The 14,074-nt window shown below is 36.6% G+C and overlaps 2 protein-coding genes across 2 annotated transcripts; one reads left to right on the top strand and one right to left on the bottom strand.

The window, feature by feature from the left end:
- Positions 1–842: 842 nt before the first annotated feature.
- LOC131953335 (uncharacterized) lies at positions 843–5,291 on the bottom strand. Its single transcript, XM_059316483.1, has 5 exons — positions 4,988–5,291; positions 3,941–4,151; positions 3,222–3,388; positions 2,664–2,757; positions 843–1,087 (listed from the first exon to the last, which is right to left on the bottom strand). The coding sequence occupies exons 2-5, from the start codon at positions 4,109–4,111 to the stop codon at positions 896–898; spliced, it is 624 nt and encodes a 207-aa protein (XP_059172466.1). The 5' UTR covers positions 4,112–4,151; positions 4,988–5,291; the 3' UTR covers positions 843–895.
- On the top strand, positions 5,213–9,303 carry LOC131953334 (uncharacterized). Its single transcript, XM_059316481.1, has 3 exons — positions 5,213–5,355; positions 6,389–6,601; positions 7,493–9,303. Exons 2-3 carry the CDS (start codon positions 6,397–6,399, stop codon positions 8,911–8,913), a joined length of 1,626 nt encoding a protein of 541 aa, XP_059172464.1. The 5' UTR covers positions 5,213–5,355; positions 6,389–6,396; the 3' UTR covers positions 8,914–9,303.
- Positions 9,304–14,074: the final 4,771 nt, after the last annotated feature.

A 14,074-nucleotide genomic window follows, 5' to 3' on the forward strand; every position in this document is an offset into this window, starting at 1 on the left:
TGGGAGAGATGTGGGCGAGATGTGGGCGAGATGTGGGAGAGATGTGGGAGAGATGTTGGAGAGATGTGTGAGAGATGTGGGAGTGATGTGGGACAGTTGTGGGAGAGATGTGGGAGAGATGTGGGAGAGATGTGGGAGGATTGTGGGAGAGATGTGGGAGAGATGTGGGCGAGATGTGGGCGAGATGTGGGAGAGATGTGGGACAGATGTGGGAGAGATGTGGGAGAGATGTGGGAGAGATGTGGGAGAGATGTGGGAGAGATGTGGGAGAGATGTGGGAGAGGTGTGGGAGAGATGTGGGAGAGATGTGGGACAGATGTGGGAGAGATGTGGGAGAGATGTGGGACAGATGTGGGAGAGATGTGGGAGAGGTGTGGGAGAGATGTGGGAGAGGTGTGGGAGAGATGTGGGAGAGATGTGGGAGAGATGTGGGAGAGATGTGGGAGAGATGTGGGAGAGATGTGGGAGAGGTGTGGGAGAGATGTGTGACAGATGTGGGAGAGATGTGGGAGAGATGTGGGAGAGATGTGGGAGAGATGTGGGAGAGATGTGGGAGAGATGTGGGAGAGATGTGGGAGAGATGTGGGAGAGATGTGGGAGAGATGTGGGAGAGATGTGGGAGAGATGTGGGAGAGATGTGGGAGAGATGTGGGAGAGATGTGGGAGAGATGTGGGAGAGATGTGGGAGAGATGTGGGAGAGATGAGGGAGAGATGAGGGAGAGATGAGGGAAAGATATGGGAAAGATATGGGAGAGATGTGGAGAGATGTGGGAGAGATGTGAGAGAGATGTTAAAGAGATGTGGGAGAGATGTGGGAGAGATGTGGGACAGATGTGGGAGAGATGTGGGAGAGATGTGGGAGAGATACCTGAAAGAAACACTGGCTTAGTTCTCTCAGTCCAGATCCTGGTCAAAAAAGATCTCTGCCGGAGTGACGTAGAATCCGTCGTCCCGTCTGTCGTAGCCCATCCTACACAGATGGACGGAGTGTATTCCCTGCTCCCCAAAGGGGGTCGTCTTCAGGTGCACGTACAGCCAGGGGTTGATTTTGGCCACTTTGGCTCGCCTGGCCCTCATGGTCGACACCTGTTGGTAATGTGGAGGTCATGTGTGAGAGGGGCGAGGTTAACAGGTGTCAAGGTCAAATATGAGACGGGTAAGGGTAGCAAATATCAAGGTCAAACGTGAGAGATCAAGGGTAACAGATGTCAAGGTCAAATGTGAGACGGTCAAAGGTAACAGGTGTCAAGGTCAAATATGGGAGGAGCGAGGAGGTGACAATGTCAAATGTGATAGGGGTATGTGTCACAGGTGTCAAGGTCAAATATGAGAGATCAAGGGTAACAGATGTCAAGGTCAAATGTGAGACGGGCAATGGTAGCAAATATCAAGGTCAAATGTGGGAGGGGCGATAAGGTGACAAGGTCAAATGTGATAGGGGTATGTGTCACAGGTGTCAAGGTCAAATATGGAAAGTGCAAGGAGATGTCACGGTCAAATGTGAGAGGATCAAAGAGAACATGTGTCAAGGTCAAATTTGAGAGGAGAAAGGGTAGCAGATGTCAAGGTAAAATGTGAGAGAGGCGAGGTACTAAACGATGCAGTGGATTCAATCAGTGACGTAGAGAGGTCGGGTGTCACCCGGTGCGGAACTTAATGGTGTCACCGCCAGAGGCGTAGCGACCCTTGCCGGGGACAAACTTTCAAATTTTCGATTTGCACCCCCCCCCCTCAAACTTTCGATTTGCACCCCCACCCCTCACGTTTTCGATTTGCACCCCCCCCCCTCAAACTTTCGATTAGCACCCCCCCACGTCAAGTTTTTCTCTATATATTTTGCTATTTTTTTGCCTTGGTGTCACCCCCCTAAATGGTGTCACCCGGTGCGGTCCGCACCCCCCGCCCCCCCCCCCCCCCTCGCTACGCCCCTGGATGCAATGGCTTTGTGCGAAGAATGTATTTTTACAGTTCTGTTCATCAAGTGACCTATGAACCAAGCCAGTAGGTCCACGGATTTTTTTTTTTTTTTGTATTTCCTTACTCTGAGCAAAAACATTTTAGTATAGAACTTTGTGTATATTATAAGAAGTTTATAAAAATTAAATGCTTTAAAAAGATAAATTTAAAATAGTATGGATTATCTCCCTTTTCCAGTCAATTTTAATGTTGTGTTGCAATAAATATAATTATCCACATAGTATTAGCTGGCTTTTGAAAGGTAAATTATATAATCTTGATTTTGCATTAACATACTGCATTTTAGCATTGAAAATTTTCTACCATGAGAAAGTTGTATTTCTTTGAAGTTTTATTTAGCTTGTCAATATGATGTAGTAGTGATTTAATGCTTGTGTCTGTTCAATACAGTTGTGTAAAAAAATAGAAGCTTGGGCCTAATTGTGTTGCTGACATTATGTGCATACATCAGCAGCATGCAATCAAGTGTGACATGCCAGGCACTTGATTGAAAGCCACAGGGAAGACAAAAGAGATGGCGCAAGGCCGCAGGATGGTTTTGAAAGGCTGAAAAATCAACAGTGGGGGGGGCTAAACAAAATGGAAGGTTATGGTTGAGGCCCTAGGCTCCACAAAGAGTAAAGAGCCTTAAGTCATGCATTAAGGCAATTGAATAATCAGTTTTCTACCCTCTACTAAAACTTACTTTCATGACTGTCAAGTGAGGTCTAAAGTCATGATTTTCTATGACTTTGACGCCAGCATCTTTGAGCTTTGACTTCAGTAAATCAGCAAACACCCTGATAATTAGTTAAAAAAATGAACTTTGTTAATTTCTTATTCTATTCATCTACAAACTTTTAACTAGCACAAGGAATGGCTATGGAAACAAAAAAATATTGTCATCTCAGAGTGATTTCTTTTAGTGTTGATCATGAAATATTTAGCAATAAAAAGTTAAGTGTTTAAATTATGACAATCAATATTATTTCAAATATATGTCATGTTAATACAATTTGAAAAGAGTTGAGATGAATATAATTTTGTATTATAAATTGAATTCTTATAAACACATATAATAACAATATACCATTTTATGGAGAACATACATTATTTTATAATGTATGGCTTAGATTGATAGTTTTTTAACTAACCACATTTATTTAAAATTTATTTAGAACAAATTAAAAAAATTATATTCAGCTCAAAATTATTTTTAAATATTTACCTACAAAATTAAATTTACAAACAAGATAACAATTACCTGAATTGTTGCTCATATTCCACCTCAGCAACTAAAACTTTCTCAAAGAATGTTGTCATTCCTTTTATAACTAGTTTCTCTTTAGGCAAGTTACTCTCTAAGTCTTTCTGAAGGTCTAAGAGAACTTTTCTTGCACATTCTATCTCTTCATCAGTGTCTAGTTTAACCTGAAGAGAAAGGAAAAAGATTTTATCCAAACCACTGAGTTTGATTCAAGGTGAGAAGTTAGGTTTGGGCTTATGACTGGGTTAGATATTACATATTAAAATTTTATACTAAGGATATAAATAAAACTAAGTAGTATAATCATGTAATTGATATTTTTGTACCAATTTATTAACCAAACGGTAAAACACCCTAACAAAACAAACCTATTAGATACTAACATTAAAAACAATTTTAGTAAACCCAGTTTATAAATTGGAAGGTGAAAAAATTTATAAGGTAGCATTCGCTAAATTTTCCTACTGATTTAACAAAATGTTATAAATGTAACATCTGAACAGCTTTTTTACTTCACATAATCAAATATTAAGGATAATATGATAAAATACTGATTAGTAATTAAACCATTTTATATTAAAGATACTTTTATCAATAATGTAAGGTACAATACACTTTGAATGACTAGCTGAGAACTTTGAAGAACCTATTGTAACCAAGACCTAGCATTACAAAAAATTGTCACCACTGAAGATTTAGTGAAATGGTAATAATACCTCGCAAAGTGTCACATGTAACATCTCTTTAGTATAACAGAAGTCAGTATACTGAGGGTCTTTATCTAGTATCCAATCTAAGGCATCTTGGATGGATTTATGGATGGCTGGGTTGGTCACTCTGACACAGAAGAAGTAGTTCGCTCTCTCAACTGGTGTTTTCCTGCTCATTGTTGTCTAGGTCATCTGTCAATTTGCTGAAAACTCTGGTCTGAAATTTTTTTTTTAAATTGTCGTAAATGGACAAGTATCTTCAATGTTGTTGGTACAATTTTTAGAATTACACTAACTTATGGGGAATTAAATCTTAGTCATGTGCATGTTGAATTTTATTTTCCTTTTTAAAAATTTCTTATACAAACAGACTGGTTTAATTTATTAACAAAGATTAAGTTGTGTTATGAATAAAATACTTGCTTTTGATTTGTACATTTTACAATATTTATATTTATTCTATTCATAGTATTTTTAAATGTGTTAAATTATGAGTATATTTTATTGTGTTTTAGATAAATTACATTTTTTAAAAATAATCTTTGTACTTTTAATTTAGTTCTAAATCACAAAAAAACAGCCTAACTGGCAACTTATAAAAATGTGATGTCAAATACGATTTTAAACAACAAAATTATAGAACAATTTTTAGGTTAAATAGAGATAGTTGGAATAGAACATTAAAAATATTTATTTTAATTTATTTATTTAGTAGTTATAAACAAACGACCGGTTCCCGCAGCTATTAATATTATCGTATCCCATTAGTTACAGTAGGCCTACTGTAAAAATAATAAAAAGTGTTGTCCATGCTTTTTACCTAAATGATGCTATTCATAGCAGTATAGCTGTTAAAAAAAATAAAAATAAAGGTATTCCTTATTGGTCTGCTGCACAAATTGACCTAGATCTAGATCTAGATCTACATTTCTAAACATTATCGTAACTTAGTAAACTTAGTAGTATGTTAAACTTAAACTTACGTAAAACAAATACTACTCAAAATTAACAACATATACTTACTACTTAGAATATACCAGTATACCAACTTACTTGTTTTACTAAGATTAGTAAGCCTAAATCTAGTTACTCTATATGGGTACTAGATATTTATTTTGCTTTACAAAACATGATCATCCCAATGTTCAATGTGAGTTTAAAGCTACAACTCGCGGTACCGGTAGCGATAACAAACAACAAATAATAAAACGAGTCGTCTCTCTTAGTTTTGACTGAGATTTATAAATAGTAACTTACAACTCTTGCACCACTTCCGAGAAATCACCGGTTCTATCTTTAGGTTCAAAGTAAAAATAATTTTGGCCTATAAAATTGCCGGAGAAACGAGAGAAAGTTGTGTTCTAAATCTGCACCGTTCATAAGTTGTTTTATTATTGGTATTATCCTAAAAACGCATAAAGGTAAGACCGTGTTAAATTACTGTAGGCCTACTGTAAAAAATTAGCTATCTATCAATCATCTCATTCATTAATTAGTCATTAGATTAGTTAAGTTTAAAAGTTCATGTCTACTCTACAGTTGAATACAGAAACCAGGGGAAAATTTAGAATTTTTTAGCCAAAATTTTAAATTAGTATTAAAGTTAAACAATAAAACATTCAGAATTTAGATATCTACTATAGGACATCTATTTACTAGGGCTTAGGCCTACTGAATTTTACTTTAGCATTAAAATAAGCTTTATTTTAGTCCAGTAGGCCTACTATCTAGAATCTAGATCTAGAATCTAGATCTAGATCTAGAATCTACATCTAAATGTGAAGTAGGCATAGGCCCTAATTAATATTAGGCCTATACTCCCTATAGGCCTAATTAATAATATTATTATTAATTATAGGGCCTAATATGCCCATTATTTAAGCACTTACTCAGTTTTTAACTAGGTCTCTAAGATTCTCTATGATAATATAATTTGATAGAATAAATACTATAAATAGATCAAGCCTAAAATAATAAATAAATAATTAGGCCTACTGTAAAAAGTTATTAGGGTATAGGCCTAATATCTAATTATTATAATATTTATTATTTAGGCCTAGACCAAATTAATAATTAATAGCCCTTACCAGTAGCCTAATCTGAACTGTTTATAAAAGTTTATACATAGAGCAACATTTTATTAGGTATAATAATATTATTAGGCTTTAGTTTTAAATAACCTTTCTTAGAAATGTATCTTTTATTAACAAAACAGTAGAAGACCTAGTATACTAAGTATATAGTATATAGGTGTAGTATATATGATTCATGCCATGGGGCCAACTATATATATCTAGAACACAAATCCATGCATCGTGCATGACAAAATCAGAATTTTATGCAATATAGTAGAGTAGATTACTTACTTACCTGTTGTAACGAATAAGTTAGCTATATATTCACATAAAAAATAATTAGTCTGCAGATTATGATTTAAGTTTTTTAATTTTTCAGCTATAAAAATGGCATCAGCTGAATGTTTGCAGCCTATGAAAGTGGAGAGTAATGCAAGCAGTGATGTTATTTTAACACAGAAGGATGAAGTAGCAAGCGTAAAGGCAGCATACCCAAACAGGTGTCGTGTAGTTTGTGAGGTTGGCTCGTACAGTCATGTGGTCACCGTACAGCCAGAAAATCTGGACGTCACCATTAAGCTTCAGCTCACTTGTAAGTCAAGTAATTAATTTTAATTGCATGTGGTCGTTGCTTGTAATTTAGATCATATCCCTGTCTCTACTCTATTTTAGCATGCCAATTTATCTTTAACTTATTGACTAGCCAAAGCCAGGAGCGTAGCGAGGGGGGGGGGGTGCGGACAGCACCGGGTGACACCATTTAGGGGGTGACACCAAGGCAAAAAAGAGCAAAATATATAGAGAAAAACTTGAGGGGGGGGGTGCAAATCGAAACCATGAAAGTTTGTCCCCGGGAAGGGTCGCAACGCCTCTGGGGGGGTGACACCATTAAGTGCCGCACCGGGTGACACCCGACCTCGCTACGCCACTGGCCAAAGCTACTGTCAAAACTCCTCTCCCACAATATAGATAGGTAGAAGGGGAAAGGTGAACCTTTACTCCATCACAAAATAAAACATTTTTGATATTGAGGTACACAATCTGCAGTCTTATTTTTATAATTTTTCTTTTAGTACACTGTAACACAAAACCATTTGGCCTAAGCTAATCCTCTTTGCTGACATTAATCCTGTATAAATCAAAATGTACCCAATACTTTGTTCTCATTTCTCATATTTTTAAATGCAAAATGTTATCAGTTTTATTTTTCTTAATTAGAGTCCCCATTATTATGTTCTAATGGTTTTTTATGAGCAGTTGTATAAAGCCATATTGTTTTTTGAACCTAGTCATTAAGCATGTTTTAAAAGTCGGGATATTTTATGTCTAGTTTTTGTTTATTTGTTTATTGCCTTAGCTTCTCGCTATTTTCAGAATGTCTTTTTTTTTTGTTGTTTGGGTATTTTTAAGTTTTGATGTATCAATTTAATGAGGGTTCGTTTTTTTAAATATTGAATGAACTCTTTTTTTTTCTTCATATTAGCTGCATATCCAAGTGCTGTACCAGAGATTAGTATTCGATCAGAGTCGATTACTGAGGAAAATATTCTAGAACTACAGCAGCAACTGAAGGCTTTTGCTAAAGGACTGACTGGTCAGTCCATGATTAAAAAAATTGTTGAAGAGGCTGAAATCCAGCTCTATGCACTTGGGCTAAAACCTGGCAAGGCCAGCGTTTTAAAAACACAGACTGACATTGGGAAGAAACAAAAGAAAACCAAGAAGCCAAAGAGAAAGTTTAAATCTGAAGATGAAGTTGATGACAATCAGAAACTGCCGTCCATGAAAACTGCTGACGATGTTGTGAAGAGAATAATTTGGGATGATAATTTAGAAAAAGATGATTTTATTGTTGGGTATTTTGACAGGTTTAGGGGATTGGTTGAAAAATGTTTTTCATCCTTCTCATGGGAGGACCTGGCTACAGTTGATTATGATGTTCTGGCAGTGCCAAAGCATAGGATTCAGTACTTCAAGTACAAAAATGTGAAGGTATGGGACAAGTCTAAAAGAATTGATAACGTCTTTGGGTCAGCTGAAGGGACAAAGACTATCGATGTGGTCATTAAAGAAGTTGAAGAGCTAGAAAGTTTACAGAGGGCTACTGGTGTTTACCCACACCAGGCCGATAGTTCAGAGGATGACGACAGCTCTGACGACAGTGATGATGACAACATCACCGTTTCAATTGGTCAGTCCGCAAATATCGGAATTAAATCCCCGCAAAATCAAGACCAATTAGATGAACAGGCGGAACAAAGAAACGAAGCAAGTAACGGGTTTAACCCATACTGGAGAGACAAACTCAGACCAAATTATTTTTTATGTGTCCGGGTAAGAAACGAAGCTATACTAGACAAGATTGGAAACATCCAGGACTTTTTAATGGAGCAGGAGCCACTGTTCAGCGAGTGCTGCATTCCTGGCGTGTCGCTTCACGTCACACTAAACACCCTAGGACTGGACACTAATGACCAGCTCCTCCACTGTATCCAAGTCCTGAAAAAAATAAAACCAGAATTGGAATCTGCCTTGCCGAAATCTTCCCTAAAATTACATGGCGTTTCAAACTTTTATAATAGAGTTATCTATGCTAAAGTACAGTATGAAAAAGATTTCTTGGATTTTTGCACTTTGTTAAAAACTCTTTTAACCGAAGGGGGCATACAGATCAGGGACGGGTATGAATTTGTCCCGCATGTAACGATCATGAAGACCACTAGGCCAGTGTCCAGGGCTCGTGGGTCTAAAAACGTCAGTTCCAGTTTGTACGCCAAGTTTGTTGATACAGATTTTGGTGAGCAGAACATTGACAGTATTTACCTGTGCGCTATGGGAGATGAGCGCAGACAAGATGGATTCTATGTGACACCTGCAGAGTTACACTTCAATTCCACAAGCTAATTTTTTTTAAAAGTACCATACATAGGTCAAAAGAAAGAGGGAGACCCAAATATACCAGGCAGAGAATTTTAATAAGTTTTAAAACTTGGAAATAATGGAATAAATAGAAATGGACAAAAAAAACAAGGAAGGGTTGAAAAAGGAGAAGAAGAAGATATTTGTAAAAAGTTTAGAAAAACTAGTTTTGCTAGTGGTATGTATCTATAGTGCGCATTATATTTTGGAGTTTATAAGCTTCTTGTATACAAATGAAATCAATTAAATGTAAAGCATCTGTGATTTGTTAAAAAAATTATACTTGGTCTAATTTCTGTACATTTTATTTATTATTTTGTGATGATTATAAACAATAATTTATATTGATGCAATAAATAATTTATCAAATGGCCAGGCACATTTATTGTCATTTTTATAATTTTAAATATGATGAAAGTGTGTGAGCCGTTGTGTGGTGATTTGTGGGCGGGTGTGTGGTGCCGTGTGAGCTGTGTGGGGTTTTAGTGTGGTGTGCGGGCTGATGTGTGACCGTAAGTGGACTGATGGGTGATAGTGTGTGGACTGATGTGTGGTGGTGTGCGGGCCGATGTAGTGAAGTGGTCCGGGTATAAACTTCCTTGAAGCAGCGATCAAATACCAAGTGACTTCAAGAAACCCTTACATATCGAGCTGACATCATTTCTCTTGAGTGCAGATGTGTCACGTGTATAGATCTTCAGTTCTCGCGAACTACGGGAGCCCACTCGGGGCATATATATATATATATATATATATATATATATATATATATATATATATATATATATATATATACCTATTTATAAACTGATAAAATAACAGTAAAATCGAATTTCTACTTTTATTTCCCGCGAATTTAAAAAAAAATGTATTCACTAGTCCTTTCTGACTCTATACCTTAAAAAATTAAAATACTTTTTTTTAAATGGTTGGGCCATGATAACCTCAGGCTTTGGCGTAGAAAACAACAAAAAATGCTATTAGGAAGAATGAAAACACACGCAGTGTTAACATTCACCAACTTTATGGAATGTTCATTCAACTGAGTAAACGAGCTCCACAATAGCCCACATCCATTTATCGAGAAAGACTTGAACGTCTATGATTGGATTCTAAAAGAACCGGATAATCAATGACTGATTATTCGACAAGGTATGGCGTGTGCATTCTATAAATGTGGATTAATGGGGGAAGGGGGGGGGGGGCAGAGTTTCAGACATTTTTCTCCGCGAAGCACTTGAAACTTCAGTTGGGGGAGGAGCACTTGTTAAAATACTTATTTCTATATGATTTTTTTAGAAAAATTTGTTTCATCTCACTAACCATATCATGTCTAGTTGTTAGACGTCCACGCACCTGTGATTTCCAGATATGATGTCTAGCTGTTAGACGTCCACGCACGTTAAATTTCTAGGTATGATGTCTAGCTGTTAGACGTCCACGCCCCTGAGATTTCCAGGTATGATGTCTATCTGTTAGACGTCCACGCCCCTGAGATTTCCAGGTATGATGTCTAGCTGTTAGACGTCCACGCACGTTAAATTTCTAGGTATGATGTCTAGCTGTTAGACGTCCACGCCCCTGAGATTTCCAGATATGATGTCTAGCTGTTAGACGTCCACGCCCCTGAGATTTCCAGGTATGATGTCTAGCTGTTAGACGTCCACGCACGTTAAATTTCTAGGTATGATGTCTAGCTGTTAGACGTCCACGCCCCTGAGATTTCCAGATATGATGTCTAGCTGTTAGACGTCCACGCCCCTGAGATTTCCAGATATGATGTCTATCTGTTAGACGTCCACGCCCCTGAGATTTCCAGGTATGATGTCTAGCTGTTAGACGTCCACGCACGTTAAATTTCTAGGTATGATGTCTAGCTGTTAGACGTCCACGCCCCTGAGATTTCCAGATATGATGTCTAGCTGTTAGACGTCCACGCCCCTGAGATTTCCAGGTATGATGTCTAGCTGTTAGACGTCCACGCACGTTAAATTTCTAGGTATGATGTCTAGCTGTTAGACGTCCACGCCCCTGAGATTTCCAGATATGATGTCTAGCTGTTAGACGTCCACGCCCCTGAGATTTCCAGGTATGATGTCTAGCTGTTAGACGTCCACCAGTAGCGTACGCAGGGGGGGAGCAGGGGGAGCGGCCGCTCCCCCTCTGGCCATTTTCAGCAAAGTGGCGCCTTTTTTCTAAACTTTTTAAAGTCAAAGTTTTAAACAATATTTGTTAAAAAATATTTTTGGTCGGCACATCTACGTAAATCACAAGATTTCTTTTCCTTCAGTAATCAAGCATTATTGTACTAGTCTAGTAGTGTCTACGTTTACAACACGTATTAACAGCTGCATCAGTTTGCCATTCTAAAAATAACAATTACAATGTATTGCAATGTTTAAAAAACCTCTACCGGTAGTACCACTTGGCAAGAGCGGTGTTAAGTTTAAGGCAACTGTATAATGTATTTGCTTACGAATAATTGAATTAGAAAATGTTATACATAAAACTTCACACATAATTACTTTATATATATACAGTTTTAATCGTGTGATTAATTAAAAAAAAATTACAATACAGAAACAAATACAACTGATGTGGCACCTCTATTTAAATTTACTTATGAGCAAAGTGTGTAGTGGTGGGGAAATTTTGACAAGGTCTTCAACGTCATCACGATGAATTAGTAGTATAACAGTTTGGGCGATAGTGATTACGATTACAAATTATATGAAACAGTTACAACCCCCTCCCCTATGGACCCCTCTGTATTAGATGACTTGTTCTAAACATACAAATATATAATATATATATATATATATATATAATATATATGTTATATATATAATGTATATATACTTATAGTACAATATATATATATATATATATATACTATATATTTATATATATGTATGTTTTAGAACAGTCATCTAAAAACTGATGCTATGTTCACTCTGAGTTGGTTATCTCCCCCCCCCCCCCCCCACACACACACACCTCACCACCACAATTGTGTAGAGCGACATTAATGTCACACCTAGGTATACGCTGGGTTGGATAATTGACCTAAAGTGATCGGACAGTGGTGAATGAAGTTGAACCCCCCCCCCCCCCCCCCCCCAACCCACCCCGAACTGATCTGTTAAGTACATGTCGAAAAACGCGTAATGATGTACCAAAGTACCATGCCGCCAGAAAACTACCTTTTAAATGTAAAACTCTGTGAATATTGTTAAAACAATTACCAGTAAAAAAAAAGTGTGATCAATACAGTGATCTAACACATACCTATCACTATGTTGAAAATGATCCTTATGAACACAAAGAAGCAGTAGTTAAACTAAATGACCGCTAATGAGTTAAGTGTAGGCTGTTATTCCGAATGTTTTCTATTATGTCGAAAAGCGTGGTTTTATACTAACTCTGATTTTTATAAACTTTCATTATGCTGTAATACTTTAGCATTTATGATGAGTATATATTAAATTCTGATTATAGACAAAAAAATATTTTGTTTACACGAATAGTGTTAAACAATTTCATTATATTCTAAAGTAATTATTTATTTGTGTTGACATTTATAATTAAATGTGTAGATATATACATAATTATATAAAGAGAGTGATTATTTCCCCTATTTCACTTGTCTTAAATAATTTCCCAGGAACTATTATGTAAGAAATTTTTTTTACAAGAATTACAAAACAGATTGTGTTACGTTCATTGTTTTTGGTTGTAGTGTGTGTATATATTTTTTTTTCAGATTGATACAATTTTTGTTTTGTCGGCCTACATTGTGTTTTTTCTTATTTCTTCAGAGTGCTACTTTCAATTTATTTTACATCATAGCGAAGTAATGACATACAGCTAGTAATTATATATATATATATATATATATATATATATATATATATATATATATATATATATATATATATATATATATATATATATATATATATATATATACATATATATATATATATATATATATATACATATATATATATATATATATATATATATATATATATGTATATATATATATATATATTTAAACACATATATATACATATATATATATATATATATATATATATATATATATATATATATATATATATATATATATATATATATAATACACGTATATAGAACGTGTTAAAAATTCGGCGCCTTTTTTTTGCTCTTTTCGCTCCCCCTACAACGAAAACCTGGATACGCCTCTGACGTCCACGCACGTTAAATTTCTAGGTATGATGTCTAGCTGTTAGACGTCCACGCACGTTAAATTTCTAGGTATGATGTCTAGCTGTTAGACGTCCACGCACCTGTGATTTCCAGGTATGATGTCTAGCTGTTAGACGTCCACGCACGTTAAATTTCTAGGTATGATGTCTAGCTGTTAGACGTCCACGCACGTTAAATTTCTAGGTATGATGTCTATCTGTTAGACGTCCACGCCCCTGAGATTTCCAGATATGATGTCTAGCTGTTAGACGTCCACGCCCCTGAGATTTCCAGATATGATGTCTAGCTGTTAGACGTCCACGCCCCTGAGATTTCCAGATATGATGTCTAGCTGTTAGACGTCCACGCCCCTGAGATTTCCAGGTATGATGTCTAGCTGTTAGACGTCCACGCCCCTGAGATTTCCAGATATGATGTCTAGCTGTTAGACGTCCACGCCCCTGAGATTTCCAGGTATGATGTCTAGCTGTTAGACGTCCACGCCCCTGAGATTTCCAGATATGATGTCTAGCTGCTAGCCGTCCACGCCCCTGAGATTTCCAGATATGATGTCTAGCTGTTAGACGTCCACGCCCCTGTGATTTCCAGATATGATGTCTAGCTGTTAGACGTCTACGCCCCTGAGAGAACCCGCAATATATCTGTGATCTCAAGTGGTTCCGGAATGGCCAGCCGTTGTTCCAGTTTAATCATGTGTCGTCTGCTGGCTTTGATATCGACTAGGGCGGGGTTTCCCTTCTATTTTGTTACTGCGTTAAAAATGTCTTGACGTCACCATCACCAAGTCAGACAGGCAATTAATACATTTTTTATTTAATTTTTTTTTTTTTTTTTTGAAAAATAAAAAGCGAAATGAAAAAAAAAATGCATACTTGTATCTATTGAATACCGTTTG

The sequence above is a fragment of the Physella acuta genome, unplaced genomic scaffold (assembly GCF_028476545.2).
Source record: "Physella acuta isolate Inbredline_101_S28 unplaced genomic scaffold, ASM2847654v3 ptg000916l, whole genome shotgun sequence".
NCBI lineage: Eukaryota > Metazoa > Mollusca > Gastropoda > Physidae > Physella > Physella acuta.

Excerpts from the sequence above, each read along its gene's own strand:
- LOC131953335 (XM_059316483.1), bottom strand. The coding sequence starts at position 4,111 with ATGAGCAGGAAAACACCAGTTGAGAGAGCGAACTACTTCTTCTGTGTC. Across the intron at positions 3,389-3,940 it reads TACATGTGACACTTTGCGAG|GTTAAACTAGACACTGATGA; the intron begins GTATTATTACCA and ends CTTTCTCTTCAG. Across the intron at positions 2,758-3,221 it reads GAATATGAGCAACAATTCAG|GGTGTTTGCTGATTTACTGA; the intron begins GTAATTGTTATC and ends ACTAATTATCAG.
- LOC131953334 (XM_059316481.1), top strand. The coding sequence starts at position 6,397 with ATGGCATCAGCTGAATGTTTGCAGCCTATGAAAGTGGAGAGTAATGCA. Across the intron at positions 6,602-7,492 it reads CATTAAGCTTCAGCTCACTT|CTGCATATCCAAGTGCTGTA; the intron begins GTAAGTCAAGTA and ends TCTTCATATTAG.